The sequence below is a fragment of the Talpa europaea genome (genome assembly GCF_964194135.1).
Source record: "Talpa europaea genome assembly, chromosome: 3".
NCBI lineage: Eukaryota > Metazoa > Chordata > Mammalia > Eulipotyphla > Talpidae > Talpa > Talpa europaea.
Window position 1 is genome coordinate 57379858 of NC_140069.1, and position 17836 is coordinate 57397693.

The 17836-nt window shown below is 36.0% G+C and overlaps 1 protein-coding gene across 2 annotated transcripts in view; it reads left to right on the forward strand.

The window, feature by feature from the left end:
* Positions 1 to 17836, forward strand: part of CA8 (carbonic anhydrase 8) — a gene marked incomplete at its 5' end in the record, with an annotated part of 79550 nt that overhangs the window by 57608 nt on the left and 4106 nt on the right. For both annotated transcript variants that reach the window (XM_084230031.1, XM_084230032.1), the window contains 3 exons: positions 4471 to 4533; positions 6829 to 6877; positions 8291 to 8403. In XM_084230031.1, coding sequence (XP_084086157.1) covers positions 4471 to 4533; positions 6829 to 6877; positions 8291 to 8403 — 225 coding nt within the window. The remainder of the gene's footprint in view (positions 1 to 4470; positions 4534 to 6828; positions 6878 to 8290; positions 8404 to 17836) is intronic.

A 17836-nucleotide genomic window follows, 5' to 3' on the forward strand; every position in this document is an offset into this window, starting at 1 on the left:
AGAGGTAGGAAGTTCACTGGGCTTACAGTTCCTGGTAGACTTGTTAGTGTTAATGTTTGACCTGTTAGTGTGTGACCAAGAGACATCCTGGAAACCCCATTCTTGCATGCTATAAAGGAGTCCAGCCATCTGTGCCTACAAAGGCAAAACAGACTCTTAATGTGGAGAACTTTAATAGAATTATTAAAGTCACCTGTGCTGCTGGATTTCAGGACCTGGGAGCGCAGGGTAGCATCCAGACTTGGATTTTGGTGATTGTTGCCACTTTATACAGAAATTTGGCAGAGGAGAGAAGGGAAGAGATGGAAATCCAGTGCTGCACTATATTGATTGAATGCAATCAAAGCATCAATAGTCTTGTAAAACTCCTAGGTGATTCCAAGGTGCAGCTAAGTCTGAGAACCACTGCACTGTTCTGGTGCCTTTCACACTTTAATGAAAGTTAACATTCCTTTGAGAGTTTGTTAGTAAAAAATGGAGAGAGGGCTGGAGTTTGTTGCATGGCGTAAAGCTTTTGCCCATAAAGAATCTTTATAGATAGAAGACAGGAATAACACTTAAGTACTACTATGTGTAAAATCTGTATTTGATGATGTTTGGCATGCTGGGTAAGAATGATAGCGGTGGTATTAATTGAATGACAATACACTGCACCCTGTTCTAAGTTCTTTGTTGATGTAGTCTTATCTTCAGCCCTATCACTTTTATCCTCCCCACTGTATAAATGAGGAAGCCAAAGAACATAGAGGTTAAGTAAATTTGCTCAAGGCAAAAAGTGAGTCAAGATCGGAACTCAGGAATCCAACACAAGTGACCTTGCTCCTGGACTTCTAAATTATGTGGCCTTACAACACTCAGATATGTATCTTCAAAAGGTTATATTCTGATGGGAGATACATGAAATGAAAACAGATCCCAGATATGGGTGCAGGCATCCAAATGTTATAGCATGGTTAAACCCACAGAACAAAGAAAGGTCCATTTCCTTTGAAGATTTGGTGATGTCTTCTTTCTTAAGGTTTGGGCTTTTGCACTCATGAGTGCAAAATTTGCCTCGGGTAATTTTTTTTTTCAATTCAGAGAATTCATTTTTAGTTTTCAGAGCTTATCTCGGGAATCTTGAACACTTGAAAAATAGGTTAAATCTAGATTATTTTGCATGAATTGACTTTAGATTATATAAGTTTCTTGTCTTTCTTTCCTTTTTGATTCCCTGTTACCTAGCATATTTCACAATTGCTTCACAGGGAGAGGGAGAGAAAATGTTGACATGTGGACAGCACCTGTCTAGCTCCTTATAGGTCATCTCCAAAAATTTATGTGGAAGATAAAGCAAATGATAACAATGATTGCTTATCCAGGGTTGTAAATTACCTCTACTATTGTTGTCCTCTTATTACCATGTAGAACATTTTCACGGTAACTTGGTTGAAAAATGGAAATCAGATTATACTTATAATTTTGAAAGTTAATGTCAAGAATACTTAATATCAGATTATTTTTCAGTGTCAAAATTTTCAGAACATTTTATAAACTATGTAATGACATGAATATTTTAAAATAGAAAACTACGAACAGCATATTCTTTTTTAAAATATTTTATTTTATATAATTCTTACATCATTTTTCATTTTTGCATGCATTTTCCTTTTGGTTATAGTCCCCATACAATTGCACTCCCCCTTATTTTGACCCTAATCCTTCCTCTCCCGGCGCCCACCCTGCCATGCTATAGTGTGTCTCTGGTTTATTGTTGCTTGTTGATTTTTGATTTTTACTTTGTATTAATTAGTCTTTTCCCTGGTCCCTTATTTAGGTTTTCTAAATTCCTGCTATGAGTGAGACCATCTGGTATTTTTCTTTTTCTTTCTGACTTATTTCGCTGAGCATGATCCCTTCTAGCTCCATCCATGTTGCTGCAAACTGCATGTGTTTATCTTTTTTGATTGCTGAGTAATATTCCATTGTGTATATGTATCACATCTTCTTGATCTAGTCATATATTTTTGGGCATTTGGGTTGTTTCCATAGCTTAGCTATTGTAAATAGTGCTACTATAAACATAGGCGTGTAGGTACCCTTTGAAATTAATGTTTCTGTGACGTTTGGGTAAATACCTAGGAGTGGAATTGCTGGATCATATGGAAGATCTATCTTTAGTAGGCTGAGGAATCTCCACACAGCTCTCCATAGTGGTTGGACCAGTTTGCACTCCCACCAGCAGTGCAGAAGAGTTCCTTTTTCTCCACAACCTCACCTACATTTGTTGTTGCTAGTTTTTTTAATGTGTGCCATTGTCACTGGTGTAAGATAGTATCTCATTGTAGTTTTGATTTGCATTTCTTGATTACAAGTGATGTTGAACATTTTTTCCTATGCCTGTTGGCCATTTGCATTTCCTCTTCAGAGAAGTTTCCTTTCAGCTATTCTGCCCATTTTTTGACTGGATTATTTTCTTTGTTTTTGTTTTGTCTCATCAGCTCTTTGTAGATTTTTGTGCTCAGTCCTTTATCATAGTGTTGGGTGCAAAAATTTTCTGCCAGTCAGTGGGGTTTCTCTTTGTTTTGGTTATTGTCTCTTTTGCTGTGCAGAAGCTCTTTAATTTGATGTAGTCCCAGCTGTTTATATTTGCTTTCACTATCACTGCTTTGGGTGATGTGTTTGTAAAGATGTCTTTGAGGTGCATGCCATGTAGTGTTTCACCTATATTTCCTTCTATGTATTTTATGGTTTCAGGTCTTATGTCTAGTTCTTTAATCCATTTTGAGTTGGTTTTTGTGCATGGTGTGAGGTAGTGGTCAAGCTTCATTCTTTTGCATGTAGCGACCCAGTTTTCCCAGCACCATTTATTGAACAAACTTTCTTTGTTCCAGTGCATATCCTTTGCTCCTTTGTCAAAGATTAGTTGACCATAAATCTGTGGGTTTATTTCTGGATTTTCTATTTGATTTCATTGGTCCGTGTGTCTCTTTTTGTTCCAATACCATGCAGTTTTGATGATTATGGCTTTGAGGTAAAGTTTGAAGTCTGGGAGTGTGATGCCTCCATTCCCTTCTTTTTTTTTTTTTCATGAGAGCTTTGGCTATTCGGCGTTTTTGGTGATTCCACATGAATTTCATCAATAATTGTTCTATTTCTTTGAAAAATGTCATTGAAATTTTTATTGGAATAGCATTTAATCTGTAAATTGCTTTTGGTAGGATGGCCATTTTAATAATGTTACTTCTTCCAATCCATGAGCAGGGGATGTCTTTCCATTTCTTTGTGTCCTCTTCTATTTCTTTTAACAGTGTTTTATAGTTTTCTTTGTATAGGTCCTTTACCTTTTTTGTTTGGTTTTTCCCAAGTATTTGATTTTTTTTTTGGTTTCAATAATAAAAGGGATTTTTTTTTTATTTCTTCTTCTTCTTCAGATTTATTGTTTGTGTACAGGAAGGCTACTGATTTTTGCATGTTAGTTTTGTATCCTGCCACTTTACTAAATGGATTGATTAGTTTAATTAGTTTTTCTGTGGAGTTTTTGGGGTTCTCTATGTCTATTATCATATTATCTCCAAATAGTGATAGTTTAACTTCTTCCTTCCTTATTTGGATTCCTTGTATGTCTTTCTCTTGTCTTATTGCTCTAAACAGCATATTTTTAAGAACAAAAAGTTAGAATTATGTACAGTCATAATCAAGAAATATTCTGACTTTGGCTACTAGATATGAAAGCACATACTCACTTTTCTGCGTTAATAAAGTTTTAACATAAATAGTGTCTTTATAACAATGATCCAGGAATTTCAAATGTAAAATTGAATGTAAATTTCAAATGTAAAAAAGAATGTAAAATTTGGGCAAATACTAAGTAATTTAAATTAACAATATCCTTGAAATACTTTTACTGCAGTATTACTATATCATTTGATATCTCTATAGTGGCTGATACCTATACACAGTGAGATGAATTTAGAATGAATTCATAGAAATGTCTGAGAAGATATCTAATACTTCATTGTACTAGCATCTCTTGTAAATTGACTTTAGTTGACATTGACTTTTTAATAATAACTAATAAAAGGTTATTTAATTATTCAAGGACAATCAGATATACTGGAGCCTCACATCTGTTAGTTACTGTTAGTAAAACCTAAGGATTTGGGCTTCCCTGGTGGCACAGGGGTTAAAGTCTCAGCACTAGCAAGCTATCACCAGCCATTGTGACCTGAGTTCTATCCCAAGCCAGAGAGCTAACCCACATGCTGCAGCAAACCTTCCTGTCTCGCCCTCTGTACCCTTCAGCAGTGTATTTCAGTAGATCCGCCTGTTCTGCTCCCCACTCTGTCTCTGGTGAATCCTCTCACCCCCCACACCACAGGCCTATACCTCAGTTCTTGTATGCATAAATAAAATAAAAATAAATCTCTCTTTTTTAAAAAAAAAACCCTAGGTATTTAGAATTTTTTATATGTGATTTATATATTTCAGATAGGAAAAGAACATGTGGGCCTAAAGGCTGTGACTGAAATTCTCCAGGATATACAGTATAAGGTAAGTTATCATTTAAAAGAAAATGAAAGTACTGGCTATGTAAGAAGTCTTAAACAACCCTAAGGCTCAATGATTAGCTCAAAGTATTAATAGGCAACCCCAGAAATAAAAAAAGGTATTCCAAATTGGGAGTCCTCACCTGCATGCTTAAGAAATCAGGATTAGACTTAAAAGCAGCCATGCAGATAAAAGTTAATAAAAGGTATATGTGCAAGAGGGAATGAGAAGAGGGAAAATAGAGAGAGAGATTAATTGTCCAATATGTGGTACTGGTAACATTATCCGAACTGACATTCCCGGTACAAGCTGAAAGCAGGAAAAAACAAGAGAAGGAAAACCCACATGTGTTCGGTTTTATACCAAACATGGCTGCTTAATTCCACCCTTAGTACCCAGCAACTTCCCTCCTCCCCCATCCCTTCAAGAAGTCAAATGGCATTTAGAAGTGTAATCCTCAGCGCCTGGGATCTCTCTGGCGTGTAGGTGGGGTGGAGTCCATAAAACATCAGTGGTAGCATTCATTTAGGACATAATGTTCCTACAACAGAACAAGCACAAGCTTCTGGATGTCTCCTCAGGGCGGTGTCATGTGGGGAGGAACCTAATTTTCTCAGCAATGATGTTTCATAGCATCTACAAAGTGTTACCAACTAGGGAAGTTCATGAGAGCCTTGGTGTCCAGAGATTTTATTAGGCAGCATTTATATAAGGAGGTAGTGTTTGTGACTGATCTTAGCTAATCTGATTTCTGCTTCAACCCCTCTCTTGTTCCTTCTGACTCTGTCTCTTCTCCCACAGCCCCAAAGTCCTAGCAAAACCAGGCTTTTGTCATAAATCACATTGTCAAGATGAACTCCTCTGGTCAAACTGGTATAGCATGGCCCAAGGCCTCAGACATACAAAAACACTCTTATCTTGTAGTCTGTTCCTGGGACTCAGAGGCTATCACCCAGGAACTAACCAAGGTCAATCTTGAAGACAGGTCTTTCTTGTGGATGTGCTGGATTTGAACAACTCAGGACTGCTGAGTTGAACTTTACACCTATTATTTATAAGAAAGGTGTCAAAATGAAACAAATAAAAATTACAAAAACCATTCTTCAAAACAAATATTTTAAAGAATATTTATTTTGGGAATGAAGTCCAATTAAACCTATATGCACACAAGCCAGGCCTTCTTGAACCAGGCAAGAATCTCTGCTGAAGATCTCCTGAGTAGGCTCAGAATGAATCAACTACCAAGAGAAAGCACAATCTAGTCAAAGAAGTTGGTAGAAGGGGCACAGGGCTGGATTAATTTTTTAAAATTTATTTTAGTTTTGCTATAACATTGTCTTACATCCTTATTTGTGTATTAGAAGTATAGGATCTCCTCTGTCAGGTTTTGTTATCACGCTGCAGCTACCAACAGGACTGCTGTAGCTCACCACCATGATCCATTGTGGTCCCTCCCCTCCTTGCTCTTGCCTCTCCCCCTCCCTTGCTTCTGTAGTAGCCTCAGTCCATAGTCAAATTTCAGGTATGTCAAATAGTCTTTAGAAGTAAGGAGGAGAGATTATGCATAATGCTGCCTGTTGTATCTGCATTAATAGAACCTTACAAGAGATATCCATCTGTCATGATAGGTCTAGAACTTGAGCAACTGGAACTGCACTATTAAAATAGTGATCATAAAGGTGAATCACTGAGTAAGCGTACAAATATTTTCCTTGAAATCAAAATCTAGTTTGATTAATGCTAATTGACATTGAATGTCTTCTTTTGAGTGTCAGATCTCTTTCTCTGGAGAAGAGCATCTAGAATAGATCCTACAGCTGAGTTACCAAATCTACATGGTATAAAACAAGAAATTGGGAAGCAGGTTATAATGCAAGTAGGTTAGGAGCTGAGCTCAAAACAGCAGGAGGAAGTCATTTCAAGGGTTTGGGGATTTTACACAAGGGTCCAATTCTCTGGTTATGTGGATTTGTTAACTGAAAAGGAAAAGTAGGAGTCAGAAAAGTAGTTGCCATGGGACTGAAAGATGGTAGACAGGCAACTGTTACATTTCATACCAGCAACTATGGGAAAAATTGAACTGTAATAGCAAAATAGTAAGCCATAGATTCAGAGCAGGAGAATCTTGGAACCAACCACTTTTGTTACAATGAAAATACAGAAGATACAGATCTATGAGGGTTCATGATGTCATTCAAAAAAGACTTCATACTGAATTTTTAGCACTAATATGTTTTTAATTCATTTATACAATTTTGGCTTATATGTAAAGATGAGGTGAATTCTTTTCTTTTTCAGGGGAAGTCCAAAACAATACCTTGCTTTAATCCTAACACTTTATTACCAGGTAAGAGTTCATCTGAGAATTGCATAAAATGAGTTTTAACTGTGCGTATAACTGAATTGTTTTATATATGTGTAGTTTTATATAATATATAATATAATTATATATTATATAAAACACTATATATTATTAGTTAATTAAATTTCTGTACCATTCTCTGCTTTAGGTACCAGTTTTAGATAGTTCTTGAAGGGTTTTCTTAGGGTTATCATTCATAAAAATTGCTGCCTTTTTGTAAAGCATTTGCATAGTAACATAGCCTTCATATACTTCAACATTGATCAGTGAAATTCTTATTCATCTCCAGGGAAATATAAATTTTAATTTTATAAGGTAACATCTTTGCAATGATACTATTTAAATGTTATATATATAAAACATTATTTTTATAACATAATATTATTCTAGTTATTTTGGAATATAACATAATATTTTGGAATATAACATTTTGGAATATAACATAATATTATTCTAGTTATTTTGGAATGCTTGAAAAAAGTTAGAATTATTGTACATATAATACTCAGAATACAATACTCAGAAAAGGTTGTTTTATTCAAAATTTTGGTCTTTACCTTTCTCTTCTCTAAATTATGTGCCACTTTTTGGTGTTTCAAGCAAAATCGAATAGGTCGATACAGTGTATCTTTTACTTTTTACATTTAATTGCTTTATAGTAAACAGTTTTTGTCATATATTAAACATTTTGCAGTCATATTTAATCATGAATTCCTCAATATCTAAAAGGTTTCATTAGAGTGATTAATTCTCTCTAAGCATAATATGATATATTGGAAAAGATATCATATATTAGAAAAAATATATATCTAGAAAATATAATATTTTCTAGACAAGAACAAGGAGGTAGCTAGAACAGAATGCTTGAAAAAAGAGGTATTGAAGATAGACTGCTTGGATTTGAATCCTGGTTCTGCCAATTATTAGCTGAGTGACCTTAGGCAAATTACATAACCCTCTGTGATCAGTTTCTCCATCTGAAAAATAGGGCTAATAATAGGACTCAATGAGGTCTAAATCAGTCAAATGCTTAGTAACACACATGTTTAAGAAGTAAATAAATATTAGGTAAGAATAAGTCAGGTGAATCCTCCATTAAACTTAAAAAAAAAAAAGCCCAAATCTGGTATGCACTTCTCCTTATTAACTATCTTGATTTGCATTTTTATGGTGATGCATTGATAGAAATCACTACAAATAGAAGACTCATCATGTTTTCCATTGATTATTTTCTCCATGATGTTAGTTTAAGAATACATATGTGAGACTCTAGATGAAAATGACATCAGTGTGATGTCATTATTTGGAAACATTGTAATTGTGAAAATAATTGCTGGAATCTTCAAACTTATTCTTAATTAACTTGTCTTTCTGTGCCATGTCCACGTGGTTGCACAGATCCTTTGCTGCGGGATTATTGGGTGTATGAAGGCTCTCTTACCATTCCACCTTGCAGTGAAGGCGTTACCTGGATATTATTCCGATATCCTTTAACCATATCCCAGCTACAGGTGAGTACAGTACTTTAAATATTTCTGCATGAGGTTCTGAATTAAAGGTTAAATATTGTTTCTAAAAAAGGCAAGTGTCTATTTTATGTTTATGTAACTTCCTTTAGATCAGCCACATCTTCAGATGAAAGTTAAATGTCATGAAGCAGTGAAAACAATTAAAAGGTCAAGAAAGGATGAACAAAATCCAGTTATGATCTGGATTTATCATTTGTATTTTAGGAGTTGGCTTTCATAGAGTAAGTTGAAGTCACTGAAATAGTTGGCTTTTGATTAGTCTAGTTATCCCTTTATGTGGGTTTTTCCAGGCACGCAGAGGAAAAAGATCTTGAATGTAAAATAAGAACACAGGTTATTTCTGTAAGTCATATGTGGACTTTGTAATAGTTGTTCCTTGGCTTGCACAAGAATATTCTGTATGGAGAGAGGTGAGGGGTCTAGAGAAAATGCTTTGGAAATTTCTAGACTTTTGGTCACCTCCCTCATACCTTGTTCTCTGCATCAGTGCTCTAAATGCTAATACTTGGTGTATGGAGGCACTAAGGTGAATTGTCGCTGGAATGTTAGCTATTGGAACATGAGGGGACATCACTCTGATGTGTTTAAACAATGATTTTGATATTATTACAAGAAAGGTACTGTAAATGTCTCCTGTTCTCCAGGGGTCCTTCTAAGGAATGTATTCTAGAAGGTAGTATTTTCTCTTCATAATCTACCTCAAAAGGTTTGGAAAAAACTTTAAATAAACCAAGTATCCATTTGAAAACTTTTACTATACCCCTTATTGTTTTACAAGAAGTTCAAGTTTACTAACTACCCAGTAAAGCCTTCTTTTGTTTGTCTGTAAATCTTTAAATTCCTATTTCAACATTTAACAGTTTCCTCTCCTTTTTCTAAGGATTAATTTTAAATGTTGCCTATTTAGCTTCTCCATCCTTTCATTGTTTCATAAACTTTGATCATATTACCTTTGGGCCTTCATATTTTTAATGTAGCAAATCTGAATTGCTTTATTTGTTCTGACAAGAAACTATTCTCAAGTGCCAACTGGGCAGAGAGGATACAGAGGATTAAAAGACAGGCTTTACCCTCAAAAAGTTCACCATAGAGTTGGGGACACAGACTGTTGCTCATGTATGTTAAGACAAGAAAAGTGCCCCAGAGACATGTAGGGAAGACACCCACCCAGGCTGGAGGGGCAGGGGTGACCCAAAGAGTCATTCCTGAAAAATATTGGGAGTTAGTATAGTGAAGGAGAGGGGAGAAATTAGAAATTTGAATCTGATGGCAAAGATACAGGTTTGGACTAAATGGGTAGACTGGTGAGTGTAAGATATTGCTGTTTTCCATAGCAGAGAATTAAAAAGAAAGAGCATGTTTTATGGAAAATGTTATGACTTTATGGTTGTAAATGCTGAGAGTTTGAGATGCGTTTGATACATCCAAGAAAGGATGTAGCTGATGGTTGAAGTGCAGAAGAGGACATCCTTCAGGGAGAGAAAAGAAGGGGTGTATAGAATTTGGGGAGTGGCAACAGGTAAGGGGTTGTCCTTTAGGAATGAATTAAAAAGTGGGAAAAGTCAGAGATAAATGTGATATCTGGAACTCACTGGAAGTGTGAGACTTAAGATGGAGGAATAGAGAGAGGAAGAGTTTTAGATTCTGCACAGACATTAAATAAAGGACTGCAAAGTGGTTATTGGATTTAATCACAAGGAAAGATCTTGGGCTTAGCAATGAAGTAGAAGCAGCTTAGGGTCTGTGGTCACAGTCATTTATCATTACTTTAAGGGTAATTTCCTAAATATAGAACAAACCTTTCATTGAAAAAAAATTTTCTCAATAACCACAATATTTATTTATTAAAAGTCAGGATTAACCTTGCTAAGCCACACAAAAGAAAATGCTGAATTCCACTTAGAATTCTAAGGATTCTCTTGCTAGCAAAGCATTGGGAATGTTAATGTTGAACTATATCATGACTGTTTGCTGATGCTCTGTGAACATGAGCTCTAGTGTTCACCAGTGTGAGGCTAACATCCAGAGGCAAATCATTGTATCTCTAAGTCTGACTGGTTTCAAAGAGGACTTGACTTTGTAGAGTCCCTATGAATGAACCCTTGACAAAGTCTAACCCTAACTCACTGAGTCATATTCTTTGATTATTGAGAAATAGCTGTATTTTCCAAAAGGGAATCCCAAACCGAAGGAATCTGTACTTAAAGTTATAATCTCAGCTGCTGTTGAAAATAGATGACTTTTCAATTAGCTGAAGGAAAAAGATTAAGATGCTAATAGCACATAACTCCATTATAGCATCTGTTCAAAGGGCAGAGAAGTTAATGCACACACGCACACACACGCACACCCACAGGCATGTCATGTAGTTTCAGAGAAAGCAGAGGAAAAACAGAGAAGGTCCACAGAGGGCAGTAAAAGTGAGGGGAAGTAAAGGGAAAAGATGAGATTTTACCATCTAGACCAGCAGTTAAAGAGGAAGAGAAAGGGGAAGTGAGGATACAAGGAGAGAGAGGAAGTCTGATGACTAAAGTAACAAAAGGAATTGCTGCAGTCTCTACATAGCTGATTATATTGAGAATTGTCAAACTTTATATTGAAGAAAAAAATGTTTCTTCCTATACCGTAGGCTTAATGTGTATAATTAAGCTGCTGGGTATTATGGGAACAATTGGTAGCTTGAAGCACATCATCTTCCATGGGATAATAGCATCTGTGCTAGTATCAATAAAGAAAAACTCTAAATCGTGATGCCTTTCCTATGAAATGCACAGCATCTGGATTCAAGGAGTAGTAGTCTTCTACTGAAGTGTAGTATTGAGGGTTCAACCCTTTTGTGAACCATTTACAACTTCCGGAGTATTGTAAACTCTAGAATATGTACCTGGAAGCATCTGCTTAGTTGAATTTTTCATATTATTCCTGGTTAGTATACCATATATTAGCAGAAAATATGACCAATAGATTTGAGTGAATGTAATTTTCTTTTATTTGTTGTGATCCATTATTATTACTTTAAAATGGTATAAGCATTAGGAAGTGAAAATTAGTTTTTTTTTTCAGCTGGATTGTTACTTTTTTTTTTTAAGATTTATTAATTTATTTATACAAGCACTGGGTACAGTCAGAAACATGGGAGGGTGAGAAATTCACCAGAACCAGTGCAAGGAACAGAACAGGCAGACTGACAAAATACACTGCTGAGGGGAGCAGCGGGCGTGGCAGGAGAGGTCTGTCACGCCATGTGGGACCCTCGCCAGTGGCCACGGATTGAACCGGCACTGCAGAGGCTGCAGGCAGCTTTGTGGCCCAGCGCTTAACTGCTGCGCCAGCAGGGGAGGCCCTGGATTGTTACATTTGGATGAGATTTCAAGAACAGAATAAAACTCCCAAATTTTATCAAATCTGACAGGAGAAATTGTAAGAAACATTCTGATTTTACAGTTCCCAAATGTGAACATGATTCAGAATTGATAAAATGTGGTCTTTGATGTAGTGGCATATGTATAGATATAGTGGTATATGTATAAATACATATGCACACACAGCATGCACACAGAGAAATGGATTGGTCATTAAGTTTTACTTTCCTTTTCCTTATATTTTTACCCCCCTCTTTTCTTGTATTTTCCCCTTACTTATTTTCCCCTTTACCTAACTATTTCTGTTTCTTAATTATTTTCTCAAATTAAATCCCCCCCCCCCACCTCCTTTCTCTTTCAACTTCAGGGCACATCAGTGAAACAAAGGAATGTAAATATATTTATTGTTTTTCACTGTGTGCATATATAGTATAACTCTGAAAGCCATTTTTAATTTTCTCTTTTGTTTTCATTTATTTTTTTAAATTAAATTTTATTTTTTATATTATTTTATATTTTATTTTTTACAGCATTGTTCATTTTTAAACAATATTTGCTTCCCCCCCACCTCCTCAGATGTAGTCCCCATAGAGTTTCCTTCACCAATGCACCCGTGCACCATCACCTCAGTCCCCTGTGTTCCTCCTTCCCTCCCTTTGATCCCTCTTCCTCCTCCTCCCTGACAGTATATCTTTGATTTATAATTGTCTATTTTTGCTTTGTTGTGTTATGTACTGTTATTATTTTTTTTAACACTGATGTCTTATTGGGTTCCCCTATATTCCTGCTATAAGTGAAACCATCCGATATTTTTCTTTTTCCTTCTGGCTTATTTCACTGAGCATAATTCCTTCTTGTTCCAACCATGTTGCTGCAAATGGCATGAGTTTATCTTTTTGATTGCTGAATAATATTCCACTGTGTATATATGCCACTTCTTCTTGATCCAGTCATCTATTTTTTGGGCATTTGGTTTGTTTCCAGGTTTTACCTATTGTAAATAGTGCTGCAATAAACATAGGGGTACAAGTGTTCTTTTGAATCAATGTTTTTGTGTCCTTTGGGTAGATCCCTAGTAGTGGAATTGCTGGGTTGTGTGGTAGCTCCATTTTTAGGACTGAGGAACCTCCAGACAGCTTTCCATAGTGGTTGGACCAGTTTGCACTCCCACCAGCAATGTAGGAGAGTTCCTTTTTCACTACATCCTTGCCAACATTTGTTGTTGCTTGTTTTTCTGATATGTGACATTCTTACTGGTGTAAGGTGGTATCTCAATGTGGTTTTAATTTGCATTTCCCTGATTATAAGGGATGTTGAACACTTTTTCATATGCCTGTTGGCTATTTGCGTTTCCTCTTTGGAGAAATGTCTTTTAAGTTCTTCTGCCCATTTCTTGACTGTATTGTTTATTTTGTTTTTTTTTTTTTTGAGTCATGTGAGTACTTTGTATATCTTTGTGATCAATCCTGTATCAGTTGACTGGAGTGCAAAGATTTTTTTCCAGTTTAGTGGGGTGTCTCTCTGTTTTGGTAAATGTCTCTTTTGCTGTGCAGAAGCTTTTCAGTTTGATGTAATCCCAGGTGTTTATCTTTTCCTTGACTTTCTTTGTTTTGGGCGATGAGTCTTTAAAGATGTTATTGCGATGTATGTCTTGTAGTGTTTTACCTGTATTTTCTTCTATATAATTTATGGTTTCAGGTCTTATGTCCAGTTCTTTTATCCATTTTGAGTTTATTTTTGTGCACAGTAAAAGGTAGTGGTCTAGTTTCATTTTTTTGCATGTGGTGGTCCAGTTTTCCCAGCACCATTTATTGAACAAACTGTCCATGTTCCATTGCATATTCTTTGCTCCTTTGTCAAAGATCAGTTGTCCATATAAGTGTGGTTTTATTTCTGGGCTCTCTGTTTGGTTCCATTTTCTGTGTGTCTGTTTTTGTTCCAATTCCAAATTGTTTTAATTAGTATGGCTTTGTAGTATAGCTCAAAGTTTGGATGTGTGATACCTCCTTTCTCCTTTGTTTTCATCAGTAGGGCTTTTGGCTATTCATGGTTTTTTGTGGTTCCATATGAATTTCATCAATATTTGTTCTATTTATTTGAAGAATGTCATTGAGATTTTTATTGGAATAGTGTTGAATCTGTATATTGCTTTTGGGAGGATGGCCATTTTAATAATGTTAATTCTTCCAATCCCTGAGCAAGGGATGACTTTCCATTTCTTTGTGTCTTCTTCAATTTCTTTTAACAGTGTTTTATAATTTTCTTTGTATAGGTCTTTCACCTCTTTTGTTAGGTTTATTCCCAAGCATTTGATTTTTTTGGTTTCAATTATAAAAGGGATGGTTTTCTTGATTGCTTCTTCTTCAGATTGATTGAATATGTATAGTAAGGCTACTGATTTTTGTGTGTTGATTTTGTATCCTGCTATTTTACTGAACTGGCTGTTATTTTGAGTCATTTTTCTGTGGAGTTTTTAGGGTTCTTTATGTATATGATCATATCATCTGCAAATAGTGATAGTTTTACTTCTTCTTTCCCTATCTGGGTTTCTTGTATTTATTTCTCTTGTCTTATTGCCTTGGCTAGGACCTCCAGTATTATATTGAAAAGCAGTGGTGGGAGAGGACATCTTTGTCTTGTTCCTGATATTAAAGGAAAGGCCTTAAACTATTCGCCATTGAGAATAATGTTGGCAATGGGTTTGTCGTATATGGCTTTTATCATGTTAAGGTGTGTTCCTTCTATCCTGAGAATTTCAAGGGCCTTCATCATAAATGGATGTTAGACTGTGTCGAATGCTTTTTCAGCGTCTACTGATATAACCATATGATTTTGTTGATGTGTTGGATTACACTGATCGATTTTCGTATGTTGAACCATCCTTGTGTCTGGGGTGAATCCCACTTGATCATGGTGTACTATCCCTTGATGCATTGTTGGATTCTGTTGGCAAGGATTTTGTTGAGGATTTTTGCATCAGTGTTCTTTAGGGAGATTGGCTTGTAATTTTCTTTTTTGGCTAATGTTGGCTTTGTAGAACATATTTGGTGGTATTCCTTCTTTTTCAATTTTTTGAAAGAGTTTATGTAGGATAGGTACTAATTCACAGCTGAATGTTTGGTAGAATTCACTTGTGAAGCCATCTGGACCTGGGCTTTTGTTTTTGGGGAGTGCTTTGATTACTGCCTCAATTTTGCTGCTTGTAATTGGTCTGCTTAGATGTTCTATTTCTTCTTTGTCCAGCTTTGGATGATTATATTGTTCTACGAATTTGGCTATTTCTTCTAGGTTGTTGAATTTGTTTGCATTTAAGTGTTCATAGTAATCTCTCATTATTCTTTTGATATCTACTGAGTTTGTTGTGATTGCTCCTCTTTCATTTATAATCCTATTTATATGTGTTTTCTCCTGTTTTTTCTTTGTGAGGCTGGCTAGAGGTTTGTCTATTTCATTTATTTTTTCATCATTTTTCATTTTTTTGTTTGCCTTTTCTTCTTCCTTTCTGTTCCATGATTTTCTACATGTTGAGAAACGGGGCCCTCATAGCTCCACCAGGCAGTTGCCCATATTTGGCACCTGGGACCTGGGTATACCCCTGGTCCTAAGTGGCTGAGAAGGTCTGATCATGTCCAGGACGCAGCAGCAGGCCTTTTTTCCTTTGGTAGTTGAGGGGCTATTATTATAAAGACCAAATGCTCATCATGATCATTTTTGAAAATGATTTCAAATGATCTGGAACATTTGTGGTACATTTTTTTTTTTTTTTTGTATCTGTGATTCTCAAAGAAGAGTGTGCTGCAGCATCTCCTGGAGGGGTTGTTAAAATACTCATCACCCCTGCAAAAATCCCACTCTGTCATGGTGTATTACTTTTTGATGCTTTGTTGGATTTTATTGGCTAGGATTTTACTGAGGATTTTTGCATCAGTGTTCATTAGGGAGATTGGCCTGTAGTTTTGTTTGTTTGTTTGGTTTTTTTTGGGTATGTGTGTGGGTATGTGTGTGTATGTGTTGTCTTTGGTTTGGTATTAGTGTAATCTTGACTTCATAAAATGTGTTTGGTAGTGTTCCTTTTTTCCCAATTTTTTGAAAGAGTTTGCATAGGGTGGAGCTTATGGATTATGCTCAGTGAAATAAGCCAGAAAGAAAAAGAAAAATATCAGATGGTTTCACTTATAGAAGAATATAGGAGCACCAAATAAAGGATCAGGAAAAAATAATAAATTAAAAATAATCAAAAATAATAATAAATTAAAAAAACAGACAACTATAAATCAGACATTTTGCAGGGAAGGGGAGGGAGAGGGATCAAAACAGGGGAGGGAAGAGCACAGGGGACTATGGCGATGGTGTATGGGTGATTTGGTGGTGGGAATTTTTAGGGTCTATACCTGAGTGAAGAAAGCTTACATTGTACAAAAATGAACAATGATGTAAAATATAAATAAATAAATTTAAAAAAATAAAACACTCATTGATGGTTTCTACCCCCAGAGTGGCTGATTCATTAGGTTTGGCATAGGAACTTAATCCAGGAATTACCCTTTGAGAACCAATGCTTCTGATCAATCTTCATTTATCTTCATGTGTAGCTTAGATACACACTCTTAACACCAGGATGCTTAGTTTGTGAAGGTGAGTATGTTGGACACCACTGCTCCAGTCCTGTCCAGTGGAAACATCATGGGAACCACACATATAAAGGTATATTTCCTACTAGCTATAGTAAAAATGTCAAAATTAATGGGTAGAATTAATTCAAGTAACACACATCCAATATGTCACTTTAACATGTAATCTATAAGAAATCATTGATGAGGTTATTTTATCTTTATTTTCCTACAAAGCCTTACTTTTTTTCTTTCATTTTTTTTTTGAAGTCCTACTCTTTATTTTCCATATGAAGAAGCAGACCCTGAGGGGCAGAGGTCACTGGCATCACCTAGGCTATGGAACTATTTATGATAAGAGATTTAGACACGAATCCACCTCTCCAGACCCCCTAATCAGATCATACTTTTGTTTTCTATTTTCCCAAATGTCCTTTTCTTGATCCCGGTGATATCGCCATTTACTGGTGAACACAAGAAAGGTGATGCATGAGGGGGACCCACCAACTGAAACTCTTTCCTCATATCTTCTGGTGCTGATTACAAAGCCCTACTTTCAGTGTACATTCTGCCCTTTGAAGACGTCTCCATTCAGACTAGACTGATGCTCAGTGGCCACACAGGCTAGTGAGCTCTTTATTGGACAGTTCAGTGATAGGATTTTCTCTCCTGAGAGAACTCCTTTCTCCCTTTCTCAAAAGGTGTTATTTTAGGCACTTGTGGGAAACTTTGTATCTCTTTAGTGTCTACCATAATAGAGTGCACTTCCCCTGTGGTCATGAACTCTGTAATCTCTAATTCCTGAGTAAGTTTTGCTGTGGTGGATCATCAGTAACCACCCTAAAGTGATGAAGAGAGGACAGTGGCAGAGATCAGGCCTGGGAACTGGAATAGGAGGAAGCGTACCATCGTGGTTACTAGGGGGAAGGAGGTTCTCTTTTCTCAATTCTTCCTCAAAAATACTGAAAAGATCTGATTAATGAGTCAGTGACAGAGTGACAGTTGGTTTGTGGGTGAGAGGCCAGTAAGAAAGAGGGAACAATGATTTTAGAAAGTTAGAACATGGATAGAAGAAAAGGAAATGGCTACAACAGGCTCTAGTACATGAAAGTTGGAGACTCATGTGTTACATATATGTCACATGTGTGTGTCATGTATATAAATTTCACTATGTATACACATGTGGGCTGTTTTAGTACAGTTTGCTTTTTTGACTCTTATTTGATTGACATCATAGGAATTATATTACTCTAGTTCTTTGTCTAGGAAGAAAAAATAATACGTGAATACCAATTTTTACGTTATTTTTTTTCTTTTAACATGAATACACATAAGATGTAGGTCACAATAAGTCTATTTGAGAGTGTGTACAGGAAATTGGGAACTTCTAAAATCAGTGCCAAGTTTCAACTGCCCCTTTAAATACACTAACACAAAAGCAGT